The sequence below is a fragment of the Dermochelys coriacea genome, chromosome 1, assembly GCF_009764565.3.
Source record: "Dermochelys coriacea isolate rDerCor1 chromosome 1, rDerCor1.pri.v4, whole genome shotgun sequence".
NCBI lineage: Eukaryota > Metazoa > Chordata > Testudines > Dermochelyidae > Dermochelys > Dermochelys coriacea.
Window position 1 is genome coordinate 276,709,451 of NC_050068.2, and position 17,327 is coordinate 276,726,777.

At 43.0% G+C, this 17,327-nt stretch overlaps 1 protein-coding gene across 1 annotated transcript; it reads left to right on the forward strand.

Moving 5' to 3' along the window:
* The first annotated feature begins 570 nt into the window (after positions 1 to 570).
* On the forward strand, positions 571 to 17,065 carry TSPAN19 (tetraspanin 19). Its single transcript, XM_043503919.1, is given in 6 exon segments — positions 571 to 654; positions 4,312 to 4,407; positions 4,506 to 4,579; positions 7,324 to 7,452; positions 10,220 to 10,221; positions 16,483 to 17,065. Coding segments are annotated over 5 exon segments (369 nt in total). The 5' UTR covers positions 571 to 654; positions 4,312 to 4,342; the 3' UTR covers positions 16,582 to 17,065.
* Positions 17,066 to 17,327: the final 262 nt, after the last annotated feature.

Here is a 17,327-nt window from a genome sequence, read left to right on the forward strand (position 1 = left end):
GCTCTGTGTAAGCTCAAAATCTTGTCTCTCTCACCAACAGAAGTTGGTCTAGTAACAGATATTATCTCAGCCATCTTAAAAATTGTCATTTAAGAGAAAATCAGATCTTTTAAAAATTCTTCAGGGGCAGAACTGATTCAGTGATATTTATCTTCCAGTACATGAATTAGGCCTGAGCTACACTTAAAATTTAGGTCAACATAACTGTGTTGCTCAGGGGTGTGAAAAATGCCAACCTCACCCCAAGTGTAGACACAGCTAGGTTGATGAAAGACTGCTCCTGTCAACCTAGCTACTATTGCTCAGAATGTAGTGTTCCTACACTGATGGAAAAGGCCCTCCATTGGTATAGGTTGTGTCAACACTACAGGGTTTTGCCAGCGTAGCTACAGCACTGTAGCTATGCTGGTATAATCCCTGTAGTGTAGACATGGCCTTAATCATTGTGCTCGTGGTGATTAAAGCAAACAACTTATTGCAGCACTGAAATGAAAGAAACTTGTGTAGAGCATTGTACATCGTTGTCTTCTGTAACAAGGAACTAAAATATTATCAACAAAAGAATTAGTAAACATACTCAAGATGCAGTGAAGAAACGAATTTATGCCACTATATGGTAGTGCTCCATAGATAAGAGTGAAATATTCAGCACTGGTAAGGATTTTTGTTTTGTTTTGGAGTTGTATTTTAATAGGACAATTACAATACATGCTTCTGTGGGAATAACACTATTTTTACCTTTTATACAATCAAACAGTTTTACAAAGATTGAAAAAATGTGTGTAAACAGTTTTAATAATAAAAAAGAAAAGGAGTACTTGTGGCACCTTAGAGACTAACAAATTTATTTTAGCATAAGCTTTCGTGAGCTACAGCTCATTAGCTCACGAAAGCTTATGCTCAAATAAATTTGTTAGTCTCTAAGGTACCACAAGTACTCCTTTTCTTTTTTGTGAATACAGACTAACACGGCTGCTACTCTGAAACCAGTTTTAATAATGAAACATTGAAGTGCAAGCACTATTTTTCCAAAGATTTCTGACTATTTCATGTACAATTTGGTCAGGTAACATGTAACCGTTAATATTGTTTTGCTGAGTATGCTCCAGGTACAGCGTTTCATTAAATTCTAGATGTGAAAAACTCTGGGATGAGATTTAATTCCCTGTTAATACATAGTATATTATTTTAAGAGTGATGGAATCTATTCCAGGGGAAGTGGAGCAACAGTTATCCAGTATGGTTCATAAATTGTACACGGTTTTGTAATATAGAATTAAACACATCAAAAGGCAGCAGTTTTAAGAAGTTTTTTCTTTTTGTCATTCTAGTCTTTAGCAAGTAAAAATTCCTAATGCAAAGAATAAGAATGTTGACAAGTCAAGCAAAAACTAATTGTGCTTTGAATGATATTCCTTAATCAATGCCTTTCACCATACTTCATTATATATGTTTTGTCTGTTCAGTAAACTGTTTATTGGATACAATTCTTTGAAAATATGGAAGCTGCATCTATCCTGGTAAATCTCCTTCTATTTTAAAAATGACAGAAAATGTAACTATTATATTCTCATTCGTGCACAGAAATTGATAGCAGCCCTGCTAAAGGAGAGATCCTTAGGCATCCTTTCTTTTTCTATTGCATCTCTTGCATTTGCTTTGGGAAATACCATTTGAATAGCACTGTTAAATTTTTGGGGCTTCAGCAACTTAATTCTTCCACTTGCCTGAATGGTGTCATAAAACAGAGAAATCAGTTAGTGGAGTTTTCTGTTCATCTACAGAAAAGCATACAGATAACTTTTGTGCTTAAAGGTGTAATTTAATACCAGTGTGGTGTTATGTGAATTAGGCTTCTAATACAGTATTATGACTATGTGACAAATCTCACTGTTTTTCAGTATCACCACTCCTACCACCAAAGAAGGTGGTAGAAAGTAAAGGTTATTTAAAAAAAAATGGAATATGCTTGTTATCTATGTATCCATAGAAGGAGGCCTTGTGCACCTCATAACTTGTAGCTGAGTGGTTAGCACATTCATCTAGGATGTGAGAGAGTGAGGTTCAATTACCCCCTTTCTCCTAAGGGGAAGAGAAGGGATACTTTCTTTTCAAATCTTTTCTCCCCCTCTGCAGACAGCTCTGGAGGAATTGAACCTGGATCTCTAACATCCCAGGTGAGTGTGCTAATCATGTGGGTAAAAGTTATAATGTAGAAAATAATACCACATCTTCCTCTGACCATATTTTGAATGGAATGCTCAGTGACTACCTCCCAGATTGGGCCCCTCACACGACTTAGGCGGCCAAATGCCTGTCTTCCCCTGATTCATGATTTGCTCTGGGGCTTATCCCAGCCATGATATCTTTTGCTCTGCCCAATTCCTTATGCTGGGCACTAGGACGTAAGGTGGGAGATAGGCCTCCAAACGCCTAGAATGGGGAGGTGGTGCACATGCCCCTAGATCTAAAACTTAGGCATCGAGGGAACTTTTACAGTAGAATGTTGTGATACCAATAAAATAAAAACCAGCAGGATCTTATTAAAGGGGAAAAGGCAAAATGCCACATTTGTTGTGAATACAGAAAGAATCATAGTAAGTTATAGCTATAACATTCCATTTAATTTCATATTTATTCACACATTCATTCATACACATACACACACACACAGGTTCTGCAAGGTTGTTATCATAGTTACCAGCCTTAGAGTTGCTCATGCCAAGCCACTGGCCAGGTGGCCTGGACATGAGGAGGGAGCAGGGCCTTGTCAGATGCTCATCTGATGCTCCTGGAAGTTGGTTTGCAGAATCAGACCCCAAAATTCTCACTTTCTAGAGTCCATTTTTATAGGAATTTCTTCCTATATCAGTCTATGAGAATTGCTTCATCATGCTGTTGCTGAATCAATCAGCAGGTTTCAGAGTAGCAGCCGTGTTAGTCTGTATTCGCAAAAAGAAAAGGAGTACTTGTGGACCTTAGAGACTAACAAATTTATTTGAGCATAAGCTTTCGTGAGCTACAGCTCACTTCATCGATGCATTCAGTGGAAAATACAGTGGGGAGATGATTTATATACACAGAGAACATGAAACAATGGGTTTTATCATACACACTGTAAGGGGAGTGATCATTTAAGATGAGCTATTACCAGTGGGGGGGGGAAGAGAGGAAGAAAACGTTTTGTAGTGATAATCAAGGTGGGCCATTTCCAGCTGTTGACAAGAACGTCTGAGGAACAGTGGGCTGGAGGGGGGTATATATGGGGAAATAGTTTTACTTTGTGTAATGACCCATCCACTCCCAGTCTCTATTCAAGCCTAAGTTAATTGTATCCAGTTTGCAAATTAATTCCAATTCAGCAGTCTCTCGTTGGAGTCTGTTTTTGAATCCATGCTACCAGATGTTATCTTGTTCTTTGGTTCTTCCATTCTTGAGGCTGTTGGGTGGATTCCAGTCTGCCCTCTGGGGGTCCTCTGGTTATTTCCACTTGATGTCTTCTTCAGCCGATGGACACTGGATTCTTAGGCTGGCACCTCCCTGATCATTCAGTTATTATCCACACCAAGCATCCATCCACATACATCCTCTATCTCTATTTTAATCACAATTGTTAACAAAGCTAGATGAATACAACAAAAGGGCGGGGAGTCTCTGGGTGCTGTTTCTGTTGTTACAGAGTATTGCTTTGAGTCTCCCTCTGTGTGAGTAGTTGTTGTTACAAAGAATTGCTTTGAGAACAGACTCTGTCTTAGAATGTACTAACACAATTAGCAGCTTGCAAGTTTCACAGAGAGAGGGAGAGAAACAGTACCAAAAACCAAGAGACCTCTTAATTAGTAGTACCCTGGAATTTAAACTATGGGGAATCAAACTCATTTGTGATTTTAATACAGAACTTCTTTAGTATGATCCAACAATGTTAGGTGCTGAGTGAGTTAAGATGCCTACAGGGTTAGCAGCAGCCAAGCGGGAGCTTCATGGTCACAGTGGTGCTGTGTAAGTGTATAGCCGACAGAACCATGGCATCTTTGACACACACACCTTCATCCCTCTTGTTCCAAAAAGTCTTTGCAGATGTAGAAAGAAAAGACTGAAAAAGAAAATGTAAGACTGATCACAGCTATAAGGCAGCCATGATGTGTCAGCCATCTTGGCACCTCTGATGATGCTGCCACTTTGTAACTCAAAATAGCAGTTTTAAATATTTACTCTTATAGAACTGTGTTTCAGACATATACTTAAGAGTTACTTATCTCATTAATTATATTGAACGAATGATTTAGGTTGAATGAATAATTATATTTGCAGAAGCCATTAAAAACTCAGAAAAAGAAAGAGAATGAAACCGAGAGATAAAATATTAATCCTAAAATACTTTCTAAGCATCTTCAATGGAATTTTCTTGGTAAGAATCTTGATTTATTTTTAACAAGTTAAATAACTTGGTAAATATTATTCAGCAACTATTAATTAATTAATTTTTAAAAAAACCATTATTTTCAAGTTTTAGGTCTTATGCTTATGATGTTCGGCATGTGGCTTCTAATTGACAGAAACAATTTATTCACTGTTTTATGTGAGTATAAATAGATTTTTTTCTGCATTCCATGACTAGCAAAACATAAAGAAGCTAACAGAAATAATTATTGAATTTCTTCACAAGGTGGCAGCATTGGATTAAAAGGCAATGAATTAACTTTGCTGTAATTTATGTTGTTCCTCACTGGACAAATCTACTGTCAAAGTGAGGGAACGAAATCTGTAGCATAGACCCTTAGAACAGCAATTGAAGAGGTATTCTTCTGTTGAGCAGCATCTATAACAGAGCTTAGGTCAGTTTAACTACATCTCTCAGCGGTGTGAATGTAGCCGACATAGCTAGGTCAACCTAAAGTTTAGGTATAGACCAGGCCTGAGCCTCTGTCCCACCTGTAATAATAGGAAAGATCTTCAGGGGTTCACAAGCTATTTCCTGTGTAGACTCGGAGGAGAGCAACCATCTCCGCAAAGGCTGAATGTGGGGGAAGGGGCCAACTACATTGTCCCAGATATCAACACTGAGGTGATTTGAAGGTCACAAAGGTCCAAAAATCTTTCTTGTAGACATGGAAGAAGGGAAAGAAAGAGTTCACCTTAGATGTCTCCTCCCATGTGAGCCTTTGGGGCAGAGAGTGGTCTAAATGGTTACCCCCAGAGATCTAACATAGGGAGGAGGAAAGCAAGCTCTCCCCTGAAAAGTATTATGTGACCTTGTGGTCTACTTGTCGGTGGATTGGCACAGCTAGGCAGAGTCCCCAGAATAATGACATGAGAACAAGGTTAGTTAAGGAACAAAACTACATCTTTTTATTTCTGCAATAGAGTATAGAGGCAGCTCCCCTCCTGCTGCTGGCATTATTAGCACCAACCATTTTGCCTTCTCCCCATGGGCAGGAAGCACATACCCACACTCCTGAAGTCCCTCTCAGAATTACTTCTTGAGAAAAGGATCCTTCCCACCTGTGAGGAGCCACACAGGAGGAGCTGTCTGAGTGACAAGGAACCACAACTCATCTAGTCAGTAAAGTAACTCTGACACAAGACACTGACAATGTAGAGGGGTGGAGGGTGGAATCACAACCACCTTCTCATGTCCACAAAGATGATAAAATATAAATGGAAGCCTGGTCCTGGTCCTCCAGTTAAGGAGAACTGGACCCATGCCCAAAGAGTTTGTGAATCTAGCATGAATTTTGAGTGCACAACAAACTTATAAGCAGGTGAGTGTCCTCTGGTTTCATTATGAACTGTTCACACAACTCTACTATATATATCCTTGTTTACATCTGATGTGCTGCTGGACAACTCTGGGTGTCCCAGAATGCCTTGTATTATGATTTCAGACTGAACTCTCACAAATGGAACTACTTTCTATGTGAGTGTATACAGTGATGAGCTGCCAAAATCTTAACAACGGGTTCCCTCCTCACCCCACGAGGGGGTCGTTGCCCACCCCCACCCCCGGGACTCCTGCCCCATCCAATCCCCCTGCATTCCTTGATGACCCCCCCCCCCCGGATCCCTGCCCTATCCACCCCCCTCCCCTGTGCCCTGACTGCCCCCAGAACTGGGCAGGAGGGTCTCGTGGGCCACCGTAGTGGGTGCCCACCCCACCTCTAAGAGCCAGAGGCAGCTGCTGGTGGGGCGAGGTGGGGAGTCCCGGAGGTGCTTACCTGGGGCAGCTCCCAAGAAGCATCTGGCAGGTCCCTCTGGCTCCTAGGGGTGGGGGAACATAGCTGGGGGGGAGCAGGGGGAGCTGCCGCTCCCCCACTGATCACATCAAAAGTGGCACCTTAGGCACCGACTGCCAGGGTGCTCCGGGGCTGGAGCACCCACGGCAGCTCCCCACTCCGCGCCCAGCCCCAGATCACCTCACCTCTGCTCCGCCTCCTCCGCTGAACACGCTGCCCCGTTCTGCTTCTCCGCCCTGGCCCCCCCCACCCCCCCCGCGAATCAGCTGTTCGGCGGGAAGCCTGGGAGGGCTGAGAAGCAGGCGGCAACTTCACACTCAGGCCCAGGGTGGCAGAGGCGAGCTGGGGCGGGGAGCAGTTCCCCTGCGCCTCCCCCCCCGGGTTACTGCTGCGGCGCAGGGGGCCCTCCTCGCGCCCCCCGCCCCAGCTCACCTCCGCATCCCTGGGCCTGAGCAGGAAGCCACGGCCTGCTTCTCAGCCTGCCCCAGCTTCCCATGTGAACAGCTGATTCGCGGGAAGCCTGGGGGCGCGGAGAAGCAGAGCGGGGCGGCGTGTTTAGGGGAGGAGGCGGAGGCAGAGCAGAGGTGAGCTGGGGCCGGGAGTGGGGTGGGGAGCTGCCGGTGGGTGCTCTGCACCCACCAAATATTCCCCTTGGATGCTCCAGCCCTGGAGCACCCATGGAGTCGGCGCCTAAGGTGCCACTTTTGGCCGGTTAAATTTAGAAGCCTTTTTAGAACCGGTTGTCCTTCGTGGGACAACCGGTTCTAAAAGGGCTTCTGAATTTAACAACCAGTTCTAGCGAACCGGTGTGAACCGGCTCCAGCTCATCACTGAGTGTATACCTCCTCTGAACAATACTGGGAGTTAACGAAATATCATGAGGAAAGCAGACCTCTGTCTCTTTAGCCAGATCTAGCAGTGCAGGTAATAACTTCATTTAGTGACTTCAGTAATTCCATCTGTTCAACAATGGCTTTAAAAAAGTTGGGACAATGAATTTTTAAAAATGAAGAAGTTTTAATGGCAGAGGTTTTGTAAGTGGAAGTTACGAAGAAAAAAAATCACATTTTATGAATTCATTTTGTTTCAGTTTTCACAGGTGAGAACCACTTGGTAGCATATATTTCTTATATATTGCTTGGAGTTGGATTCATCCTTGTTTTTATTTCATTTTTGGAATTCCTAAGAAGCTTTAAAGAAATCAGATAGTTTCTAATTTGCAACATTAGTTTATCATCAGTAAGCTCTTTTCTGGGGGAGTAGGGAGGAATGCCTCTAGCCCCTGAAGCAATGTGTAAAACTCCTTTATAGTTTCAGACTATAAAGGTTGCTTCTCACAAAGACCCACTTGTAGCAACACCTTGTGGAATTACAGTATGCTGTACATCTTGCCACCCTTTTAACAGTATAGGTTCAACTTGCGGTGACAGTACTGGAAAAAAACGATTGCATTGTCAGTTTTGCTACCAGGCCAGATTATTTTACTGGATTATTTGTATAACCCTTCTGGAAGATGGATCCAACAGCAATCAGGGCTGGGTTCAGTATCTAGGGGTTTCTTTTCAACAGTACAACAAAGAACCAACTCGAGCCCCTACCCAGTAATCTGGGAAAATTACACACCACCCCTGGGCACTTGTAGAAAATAAACTTTTCATGAAAGGAAGGAAGGCACCTGACATTAATCAGGGAGAATGCCACAAGCAGGATTCAGGGGACACCATCATGAGGCCTAATCACATCAGCCACACTATCAGAGGCTCGTTCACCTGCACATCTACCAATGTGATATATGCCATCATGTGCCAGCAATGCCCCTCTGCCATGTGCATTGGCCAAACTGGACAGTCTCTACGTAAAAGAATAAATGGACAGAAATCAGATGTTAAGAATTATAACATTCAAAAACAGTCGGAGAACACTTCAATCTCTCTGGTCACTCAATTACGGACCTAAAAGTGGCAATATTACAACAAAAAAACTTCAGAATGAGACTCCAACGAGAGACTGCTGGATTGTAATTAATTTGCAAACCGGACACCATTAGGCTTGAATAAAGATTGGGAGTGGATGTGTCATTACACAAAGTAAAACTATTTTCCCATGTTTATTTTTCCCTCCTACTGTTCCTCATACTTTCTTGTCAACTGCTGGAAATGGTCCACCTTGATTATCATTACAAAAGTTTTTTTTTTCCTCTCCTGCTGGTAATTGCTCACCTTACCTGATCACTCTCGTTACAGTGTGTATGGTAATACCCATTGTTTCATGTTCTCTGTGTATATAAAATCCACCTACTGTATTTTCCACTGCATGCATCCGATGAAGTGAGCTGTAGCTCATGAATCCTTATGCTCAAATAAATTTGTCAGTCTCTAAGGTGCCACAAGTTCTTTTTGCGGATACAGACTAACACGGCTGCTACTCTGAGACAGTTCCTTTTCTGTGTCCCTCTCTGCTCCCCTACCATACCCCACTCACAGAGGTTGTGCTTGGTCAGAGAGGACTCGGGGTTCAGAGGTGCATCTCTGTGAGTTCATCTCCCACCTGGGGAAGAAGGCACCTTGCTTGCGCTGCCAGCTGAGCACTTGCTTTGGCTGGCTGCCCCGCCAGTTGCTGCTCCTTGCCGCCTGGCCACCCCGCCAACCACTGTTCCTTACTGCCTCACCAGCCTCTCATTCTGCTCACTGCCTCACTCATTCACTGACCAACTGTCAGCCACCTGTCTCTCTGCTGTGACTGCTGCACATCAGTTTCTTAGTAATTTTCAGCTCTTTGCAGGGTGGGCAGAAATACAGTCCCACCACAACTGATTTCAGCTCTGATTCAGCATTTAAAATAACAAAGAGGCTGCTAATGAAGCCTGTTTAGCTCTTTCTTTGAACAGTGGGGAGGAACAGGTTAAACCAGTCTGGGGCCCCCTAGGGAGCCTTTCACAGGGTTCTGGCATTTGAGACCATGGCTTAACAAGGTCCTATCAGTTGTGGGTTACTCCATCATTTGGGACAGGTTAAGTACAGTCCTGCTTCTCTGTATTCATACAATAATGCCAACAACATTGGTATCAGCATTTCACTACCCCTGCATTCAATAGTAAAGTGATTTGTAACCCAACACCAGCCAAAGTTGATTATTTTGAGCAATACTGCTCTATCTGCTGGATATCCATGCAGAATAGGTGTGCTAATGTAAATACAGTTTGCTCCGGAAGTCTCTCCCCATCGCAACTAGCTATCGGGGAGAATTCATTCAGTTCACTTAGACCCTTACATTTGGTTGACTTTAATTTACTAGTTGATGCTGTCTTCAGTTGTAAATTGGCAGTGCTATTGCATGTTGTATTCCCTTTGCTCTTGGAACTGTTCAAGTAAAAGTGTCCCTGTCCCTCAGACAACACTTCAACAGGGCAATCAGATTTCACTCTAAACCAGGGGTTCTCAAACTTCATTGCACCGGGACCCCCTTTGACAACAAAAATTACTACACAACGCCAAGATGGAGGACCAAAGCCTGAACCTGCCCAAGCCCTGCCGTCCCGGGCAGATGAGGGCAAAGCTAAACGGTAGCTGAAGCTTAAGGGAAGCCAAAGCTCAGTCTTCGACTTCAGCCCTGGGCCCCAGAAAGTCTAAAGCCAGCCCTGGCGACCCCATTAAAATAGGGTCATGACTCGCTTTGGGGTCCCGACTCACAGTTTGAGAATCGCTGCTCTAAACCATTGCTCCTCCTGCTGACAATAGTCTGCCTGCCCAGCAAGCTGTGGTGCTCTGTGGAGTCAGCTCTCCTGAGTGCAGTGCTTCAATGGATGAGATGAAGCTCTTGTCTGCTGCACAGCAGACTCCGCAGACCAGACTCACAGTTTGACTTATGTTAGCAGGGACAGGCTCAGCAGAGATAGCAGTGCTCACTTTATGGCCTTTTTGAAAGTGAAGACTTGCAAGCATAGGAAGAGAAGGAATAATTGAAATATTTACCATCCCATATAACAGTGGTCCCCAAACTGTTGGGCATGCCCTCCGAGGGGGGATGCGGAGGAATGTTCAGGGAGGCATATGGCGGGGCCCAGGAGGGAGTGCCATCCAGTCCTGCTTTGCCCCCGGACCAGGTCCAGCCCTAGAGGCAGCTTCACTGTGCCCCCTGCTCCACTCCCAGCCCAGCTCTGCCCTCATTCCCTCTCTGCCACAGGCCAGCTCCACCTCTCGCCCCAGCTGCTCCCCCATCCTCAGTTCTGCCCCCAGTTCCACCTTCAGCCCAAGCTTCACTACAGAGCCAACTGTGCAGTAATGGAGGCAGGGCACTGACAAATTCCATTACTGGTAAATGGGGGGAGAGCATGAGAGGAAAAGTTTGGGCACTTCTGCCATACAACCTGCATTCAGGACATGGGTGATTAGAAGGGCAATTCCCACTATAACTAATTAGTTAGGGCCTGTTTCTCCATTGCCTTGGACCCAATATAGTCATTCATACCTGTGAAAAGTAAATGTAAACTGATATTGCTAGTGTGAATGGAGAATTCAGATTTGAAGGTGTAAATACAATGGAGCAAGGTACAGGACAGTGGAGAATTAAACACTCCCATACACACTCCACCCCATGTGCCTTGTTCAGGATAAAAGTATCTTTCCAGGTATAACCAAAATTCCAACCTGGGAGTGGTTCCTTCCACATCTGTCAGCTACTTCAATAGTATCTTCTTTTCAGGCTGGTCAAAATTCTGTCCCTCTAAGGCAATGGTGGGCAACGTGCGGGCCACCAGACTGTTTGTGAAGGATCAGAAATGGACACTGTGTAGAGTCAAGCACAGGAGTTTCTTACGCACAGAGCTGGTGGAGTGTCACTTTGCTTATTAGACAATTAATTACAATAGATTATATAGGGTGCTCATTGTGTGGAGAGAAGCGACAGGGATGGGTTTTCCCAAGCCCCTGGATAGGTTCTAGCAGTAAGACAAAGATAAGCACAATAAAACAATGGTCTAAAAGATTACATAATGGCTCCACCCATGGTTCAAATTAACATATTGCTAACACACAGGTAATTATCCTTATATTATTTCTATTATAGAGGTCTAATTTTAGGGTCCAGGGGAAGGAGGTAGCAGCTCTCCCAGTTGACCAACAGGTACATTCCTGGAGATTTAAAGCAAAAAAGCAATAATTAGTACCTAAAAATAACAACTGTTTATAGTTTTACCCTTTGCACTTCTGTGGGCTATGATTGGCATACATCTGTGAGGGGAGGGTGTCATAACTCACGTCAATCATGTTAGACCTCTCCCTGAACTCTGTTCTGGCATCAGTACCAGGAAGTTACCTTGGAGGCCCTTCTCAGTGCTTCGTGTGTCTATAACTTGCGATAAGTTACCCAGTTGTAACCCAGTTATAACTCACCATCTGGAGTCATGCTGACTCTGCTCATTGACTTGAAACACACAAGGTTGTCTGTTTATCCCGCTTTCTCTTAGCCATGTATTGTTCTTTGTTAGCTAGTCCTCATCTGGGCCTATATAAAAAGTTCTTATCAGAAACTGTAGTTAAGATCGTACATCAGAAGCAAATGGATTTTGGCCCTTCAGTTTGTTTACATTTGGATGGCCACCCGCAGCTTCAAGTGGCTACGGTTTGCCATTCCCGGCCAATGAGAGCTGTGGGAAGTGGCAGTCAGGCCCGCACTGCTTCCCACAGCTCCCAGCGGCGGGGAATGGCAAACCGCGGCCACTGGGAGGAGCTGTGGGTAACCATGCAAATGTAAGCAAACAGTCTGGCAACCCACCAGCAGATTACCCTGACGGGCTGCAGCCCACGGGCCGCAAGTTGCCCACAACTGCTCTAAGGCAATGGTTTGCAACATTTTTTCATTTGCAGACCCCTAAAAATTTCGATTGGAGGTGTGGACCCCTTTGAAAACCATTGTGCTATGGTAACGACAACCTTTTGCAGATCCCTTAGACATAGTCTGTGGACCCCCAGGGGTCTGTGGACCACTGCTCTAAGGATGCTGGCCCCCTTTGAATCAGATGAGCATTATTGACTCACTAGCAGTGTGTGCCATCTGCCAAGCTTCCTTGCTTAAGGGCCTTCCTTGACAGGCTGACATTCACAACTTTAGAAGTAGACCTAAGAAATACTAAAGTAGCTGATCTAATAGACAGAAAAAAACAACAGCTGGAGGTAAAAAGGAAAAAAAATGGCCTCAGATACAAAATTACTAACACTACACTTGTAGCACTGCAATGTGCAATTGCTTTGTGAACTTTAAGGACCTTAAGCCCTATGGCCTGTGTTATACAGATCAGACTAGATGATCACAATGGTCCCTTTTAGTTTTATATCTATGAATAGGCTATATTTTCAACACAGCTTTGCACAAAAGCAGAAGTGCATACAAGGGCTTATTTCAAATGATAGTAACTTATGGATGTTGTAATGATGATAGAATCTAAGAAGAAGCCTTTGCTTGTTCTGTAGCTTCACTTCAGAGAAAGGAAACAGGTAATGCAGTGAAACAGTAGAGAGAGCCTAGAGAGGACTACACAGGAGACCCCTGTGCATATATTGGGGCCTGTCTGAACTCCAAGATAAATGCTCTACTACGAATGTGATTATACTTGATTAATGGGTCGTGAGCCAGTCTAGGTACATACTCCAAAGAGTATAGGGAAATAAGGGACTTACTCCCTATTTGGGCTACTTATATTGCAGAACACAGCAACTGCACCAGCACTGCTGCTTCCCCTCCAATGCTATTCAGAGGAGAGTGGGTGGGAAAAAGGCAGAAGGATGCAAAATGTCACAGGTATCAGTGTTTCAGGTACTCATGTAAATGAGGATCAGCAAAACTATTCTCACTGAAAGTGTTCATGTGGCCATCTTGAAAGCTCTTCACACGTTGGGACTCATCCAGTCAGGAAGCAGTGACAATACCATGTAACTTAGGGGATCACACAGGACAAATAGCAAGCTAAGAATATGTGAAGCAAGCCTTACAGTGAGTCCTTGTAAAACAAGAATATTTCATGTAATCTTGTCTTTGGGCCTGATTGTGCAGATATTACTCATGCATCACTCCCCAATGAAATCAGTGGGAAATTTGTGTGGCTAAGGCCAAGAGAATCATGTCGCAGTTTTGTGTTTTGCATATCCATTGCTGAAAGCTCTGCTGGATAAAATTTGGCCCTCCTCAAGTCAATCAGAAAACTCCCATTGATACAATGGCACCAGGATTTCATCCATTAGAGTAATATCACACTAAGTATGAAGAGTGTTTCATGACAGATAACTTATACTTTGAAGACACAAATGGCTATAATATAGCTATATTATGGAAACTCCAAGTATGATTAAATAAAGAGTAGCTAGCAATTATTTTGGCTATTATGGTTGTAACTAGTACTCATATTTGATATCTGTTCTTTAAGGACTCAGTTGAAATTAATGGCAAGACACACATCAATGTCAGCAGGATTGGGCTATAATTTTAAATTCTCACAATCTTTATTTTTGTTTTTCATGCTCCTATATTCCTTTTTTCCCCATTTCTTTATTATCCTTTTTTGTGTAATATCTTATTTAGATGATAAGAACCCTGAGGCAGAGAGATATCCTTTTTGTTGGTAAAGTACCACAAACGTCAATGAGACACACCAGTCAGAGCTAGGAACTCCTGAGTTCTAATCCTGGATTTTACCCCAGCTCAATCTATGGCACTAGACTATAGTGCCTTAGCCTTTTTGCATCACTTTTTTACATCTGTTAAAGGGAGATGATAATACAGGTATCTAATTGCCAGTCTCCATAAGGTTGTAATGATTAATTACTAAGAGTGAGATCCTGGCCTCACTGAAGTCAATGGAAAAACTCCTAGGGGCTGTCTTATATGGACACAGTTTGTTGGGGAAGAGTCAACACAACTTTTGTGAAGGAAAATCATGCCTCACCAATCTATTAGAATTCTTTGAGAGGGTCTACAAACATGGAGGAGAGCAATACAGGGGACATAGTGTACTTGGACTTTGAGAAAGCCTTTGACAAGGTCCATCAACAAAGGCTTTTAAAGTAAGCATTCGTGGGTAAGAGGGAATGTCCGCTCATGGATCATGGAACTGGTTAAAGGACAGAAAACAAAAGATAGGTATAAATGATTAATTGTCCAAATGGAGAGAGGTAAATAGTGGTGTCCCCCAAAGATCTGTACTGGGACCAGTGCTGTTCAACAGATTCATAAATTATCTGAAAAAAGAGAAATAATGAGGTGGCAAAATTTGCAGATGATATGTTACTCAAGATAGTTAAATCCAAAAATTGCAAAGAGTTACATAGGGAATCTCACAAAACTGGGTGACTGGGCAACAAAATGGCAGATGAAATTAATTGTTGATAAATGCAAAACAATGCACATTGGAAAACATAATCCCAACTATACATATAAAATGATGAGGTCTAAATTAGTTGTCACCACTGAAGAAAGAGATCTTGGAGTCATTGTGTATAGTTCTCTGAAAACAGCCGCTCAATATGCAGTGGCAGTCAAAAAAGCTAACAGAATATGAGGAAGCATTAGGAAAGTGATAGATAATAAGCCAGAAAATATCATAATGCCTCTATATAAATCTATGGTATGCCCACATATATTACATGCAATTCTGGTCACCCCATCTCAAAAAAGATATATTGGAATTGGAAAAGATACAGAGAAGGACAACAAAAATGATTAAGGGTATGGAACAGCTTCTGTATCAGAAGAGACTGGAACTTCTCAGCTTGGAAAAGAGATGACTAAAAGGGAATCTGATAGAGGTCTATGAAATTGTAAATGGTGTGGAGAAAGTGAATAAAGAAGTGTTATTTACTCCTTCACATTACAGAAGAACCAAGGGTTACCCAATGAAATTAATAGGCAGCAGGTTTAAAACAAACAAAAGGAAGTACTGCTTCACACAATGCACAGTCAACCTGTGGAACTCATTGCCAGGGGATGCTGTGAAGGTCAAAATTATAGTGGGGTTCAAAAAAATTAGTTAAGTTCATGGAGGATAGGTCCATCAATGGCTATTAGCCAAGATGGTCAGGGATGCAACCCTATGCTCTGGGTATCCCTAGCCTCTGGTTGCCACAAACTGGGTGTGAACAACAGGAGATAGATTCATTCCTTCTGAAGCAGTTAGCATTGGCCACTGTCAGAAGACTGGATACTGGGCTAGACAGACCATTGGTCTGACCCAGTATGGCTGTTCTTATGTCTTTTTATTCTAAGTTTGTATAGTGCCTAGCAGAGTGGATTCCGGGTCCATAACTGAGGCTACTAGCTGTTATGATAATACCAATAAATAATAATTTACTTCAAAGGAGCCTGGATTTCACCCTAAAAGTTTCACAATGTTTTCAAGATGAATGGCACTATATACTGCAACTACTCTGTAATTATTATGCTTAACATCTCTACTACCTACCAGTAACTTTGCTCATTATTTCAATAAAAGTTAAAAGCTTCCTCTTTAAATCTAGTGTCATCAAGTTGTGTCTTACTTAATATCTAAGGCATGTGTACACTACAGCCTATATTGGCAAAATTTATGTCACTCAGGGATGTGAATTTCCCCCCCTTCCACTGAGCAACATAAGTTACACCGACATAAATGCTTCTGTGCACAGCGCTACGTCAATGGGAGAGCTTCTGACATAGCTTCTGCTGCTCACAGAAGTGGTTTTTTATGCCAACATGAGAGCTTTCTCCCATAAGCACAGAGTGTCTTCACCAGATGTGCCATAGTATCAGTACAGTCGTGCCGCTGCAGCACTGCATACATAGCAATGGCCTAATCCTGAATTAGGCAGCAGCAGCAATACCTATGTATTGTGCTCTCTGATTGCTTTTATAGGGACATATTTCCTTACTTTTATTGGAATACATCTAAATAATAACAGGTTTCAGAGTAGCAGCCGTGTTAGTCTGTATTCGCAAAAAGAAAAGGAGTACTTGTGGCATCTTAGAGACTAACAAATTTATTTGAGCATAAGCTTTCGTGAGCTACAGCTCACTCATGCATCCAATGAAGTGAGCTGTAGCTCACGAAAGCTTATGCTCAAATAAATTTGTTAGTCTCTAAGGTGCCACAAGTACTCCTTTTCTTTTTATTTAAATAATAAACATGGCTGATCAGATTTCAGTTTATGAAGCAGCTTTCCATGCATTATTCTGTTGTGCAATAATTCTTATTTATATATTTATTTTTATTTGATTTTTTTATTAGTATCTTGGACTCATACTTCTGCTGTTTGGTGTCCAAGTTGCAATGCCAGTGCTAATATATATAAGAAAAGAAGAGGTATGTAAACTTTCTATCATATAGACCTGTTATTAATTTTAAATTGTTGCTAAAATTATTAAAGGCAAATCCCTATGGGGTACAGAGATATGTTATGCACTGAGATGGGAGCTCTGCAGTGGACTTAATATGCCCAAGTATGCTCATGCTGACACATTAGGGGACACAGAGCCACTTGGAACCCAGGGAGACTTGGAAGGTTCTCATGCAAATTAATTCCCCACCTCCTCCTCCACAGACTGTCTTTAGAGCCTTCTCCTGTGCAGGAGCCAAGAATATTATGGTCAGCAGTAGTACCAATAGATCTGCCCAGGGGGAGCTTGAAAGGGATACAGGTGCTTGTGAGTGTGGGTTGAATAGGTGTCACCCCACTACGTTTCACTGTGGGCCAATGGGCCCACTTCCTGCTGATATCTCCATTTAGAAGATGCCAGCCAGCTCTGGTGCTGGGCTGGGAGAAGGCTCACTCGCTGTCTTTTCAACCACCAAGTAGCTTGGATGCTACCCCACGCCAGGACATCCGGGAAGGCACCACATTCCCATAACTCCCAATGACTCCACTGCTGCATACAGAAGTAGGAAGGAAGAGACAGAAGGGTGGGGATCCATGGCACACCTCTCGCTGCTGCCAGGGGGCTTTCCCCATGAAATTCAATTTCTCACAGTACAGGCCAGCAGCGTCGGTATTTGGCCCTTAGAAAATCACAGGTATTGTTACATGACTCACCATCCCAGATAACCCCCCTGCAGTAAGAGTAGCAGATGTAGCA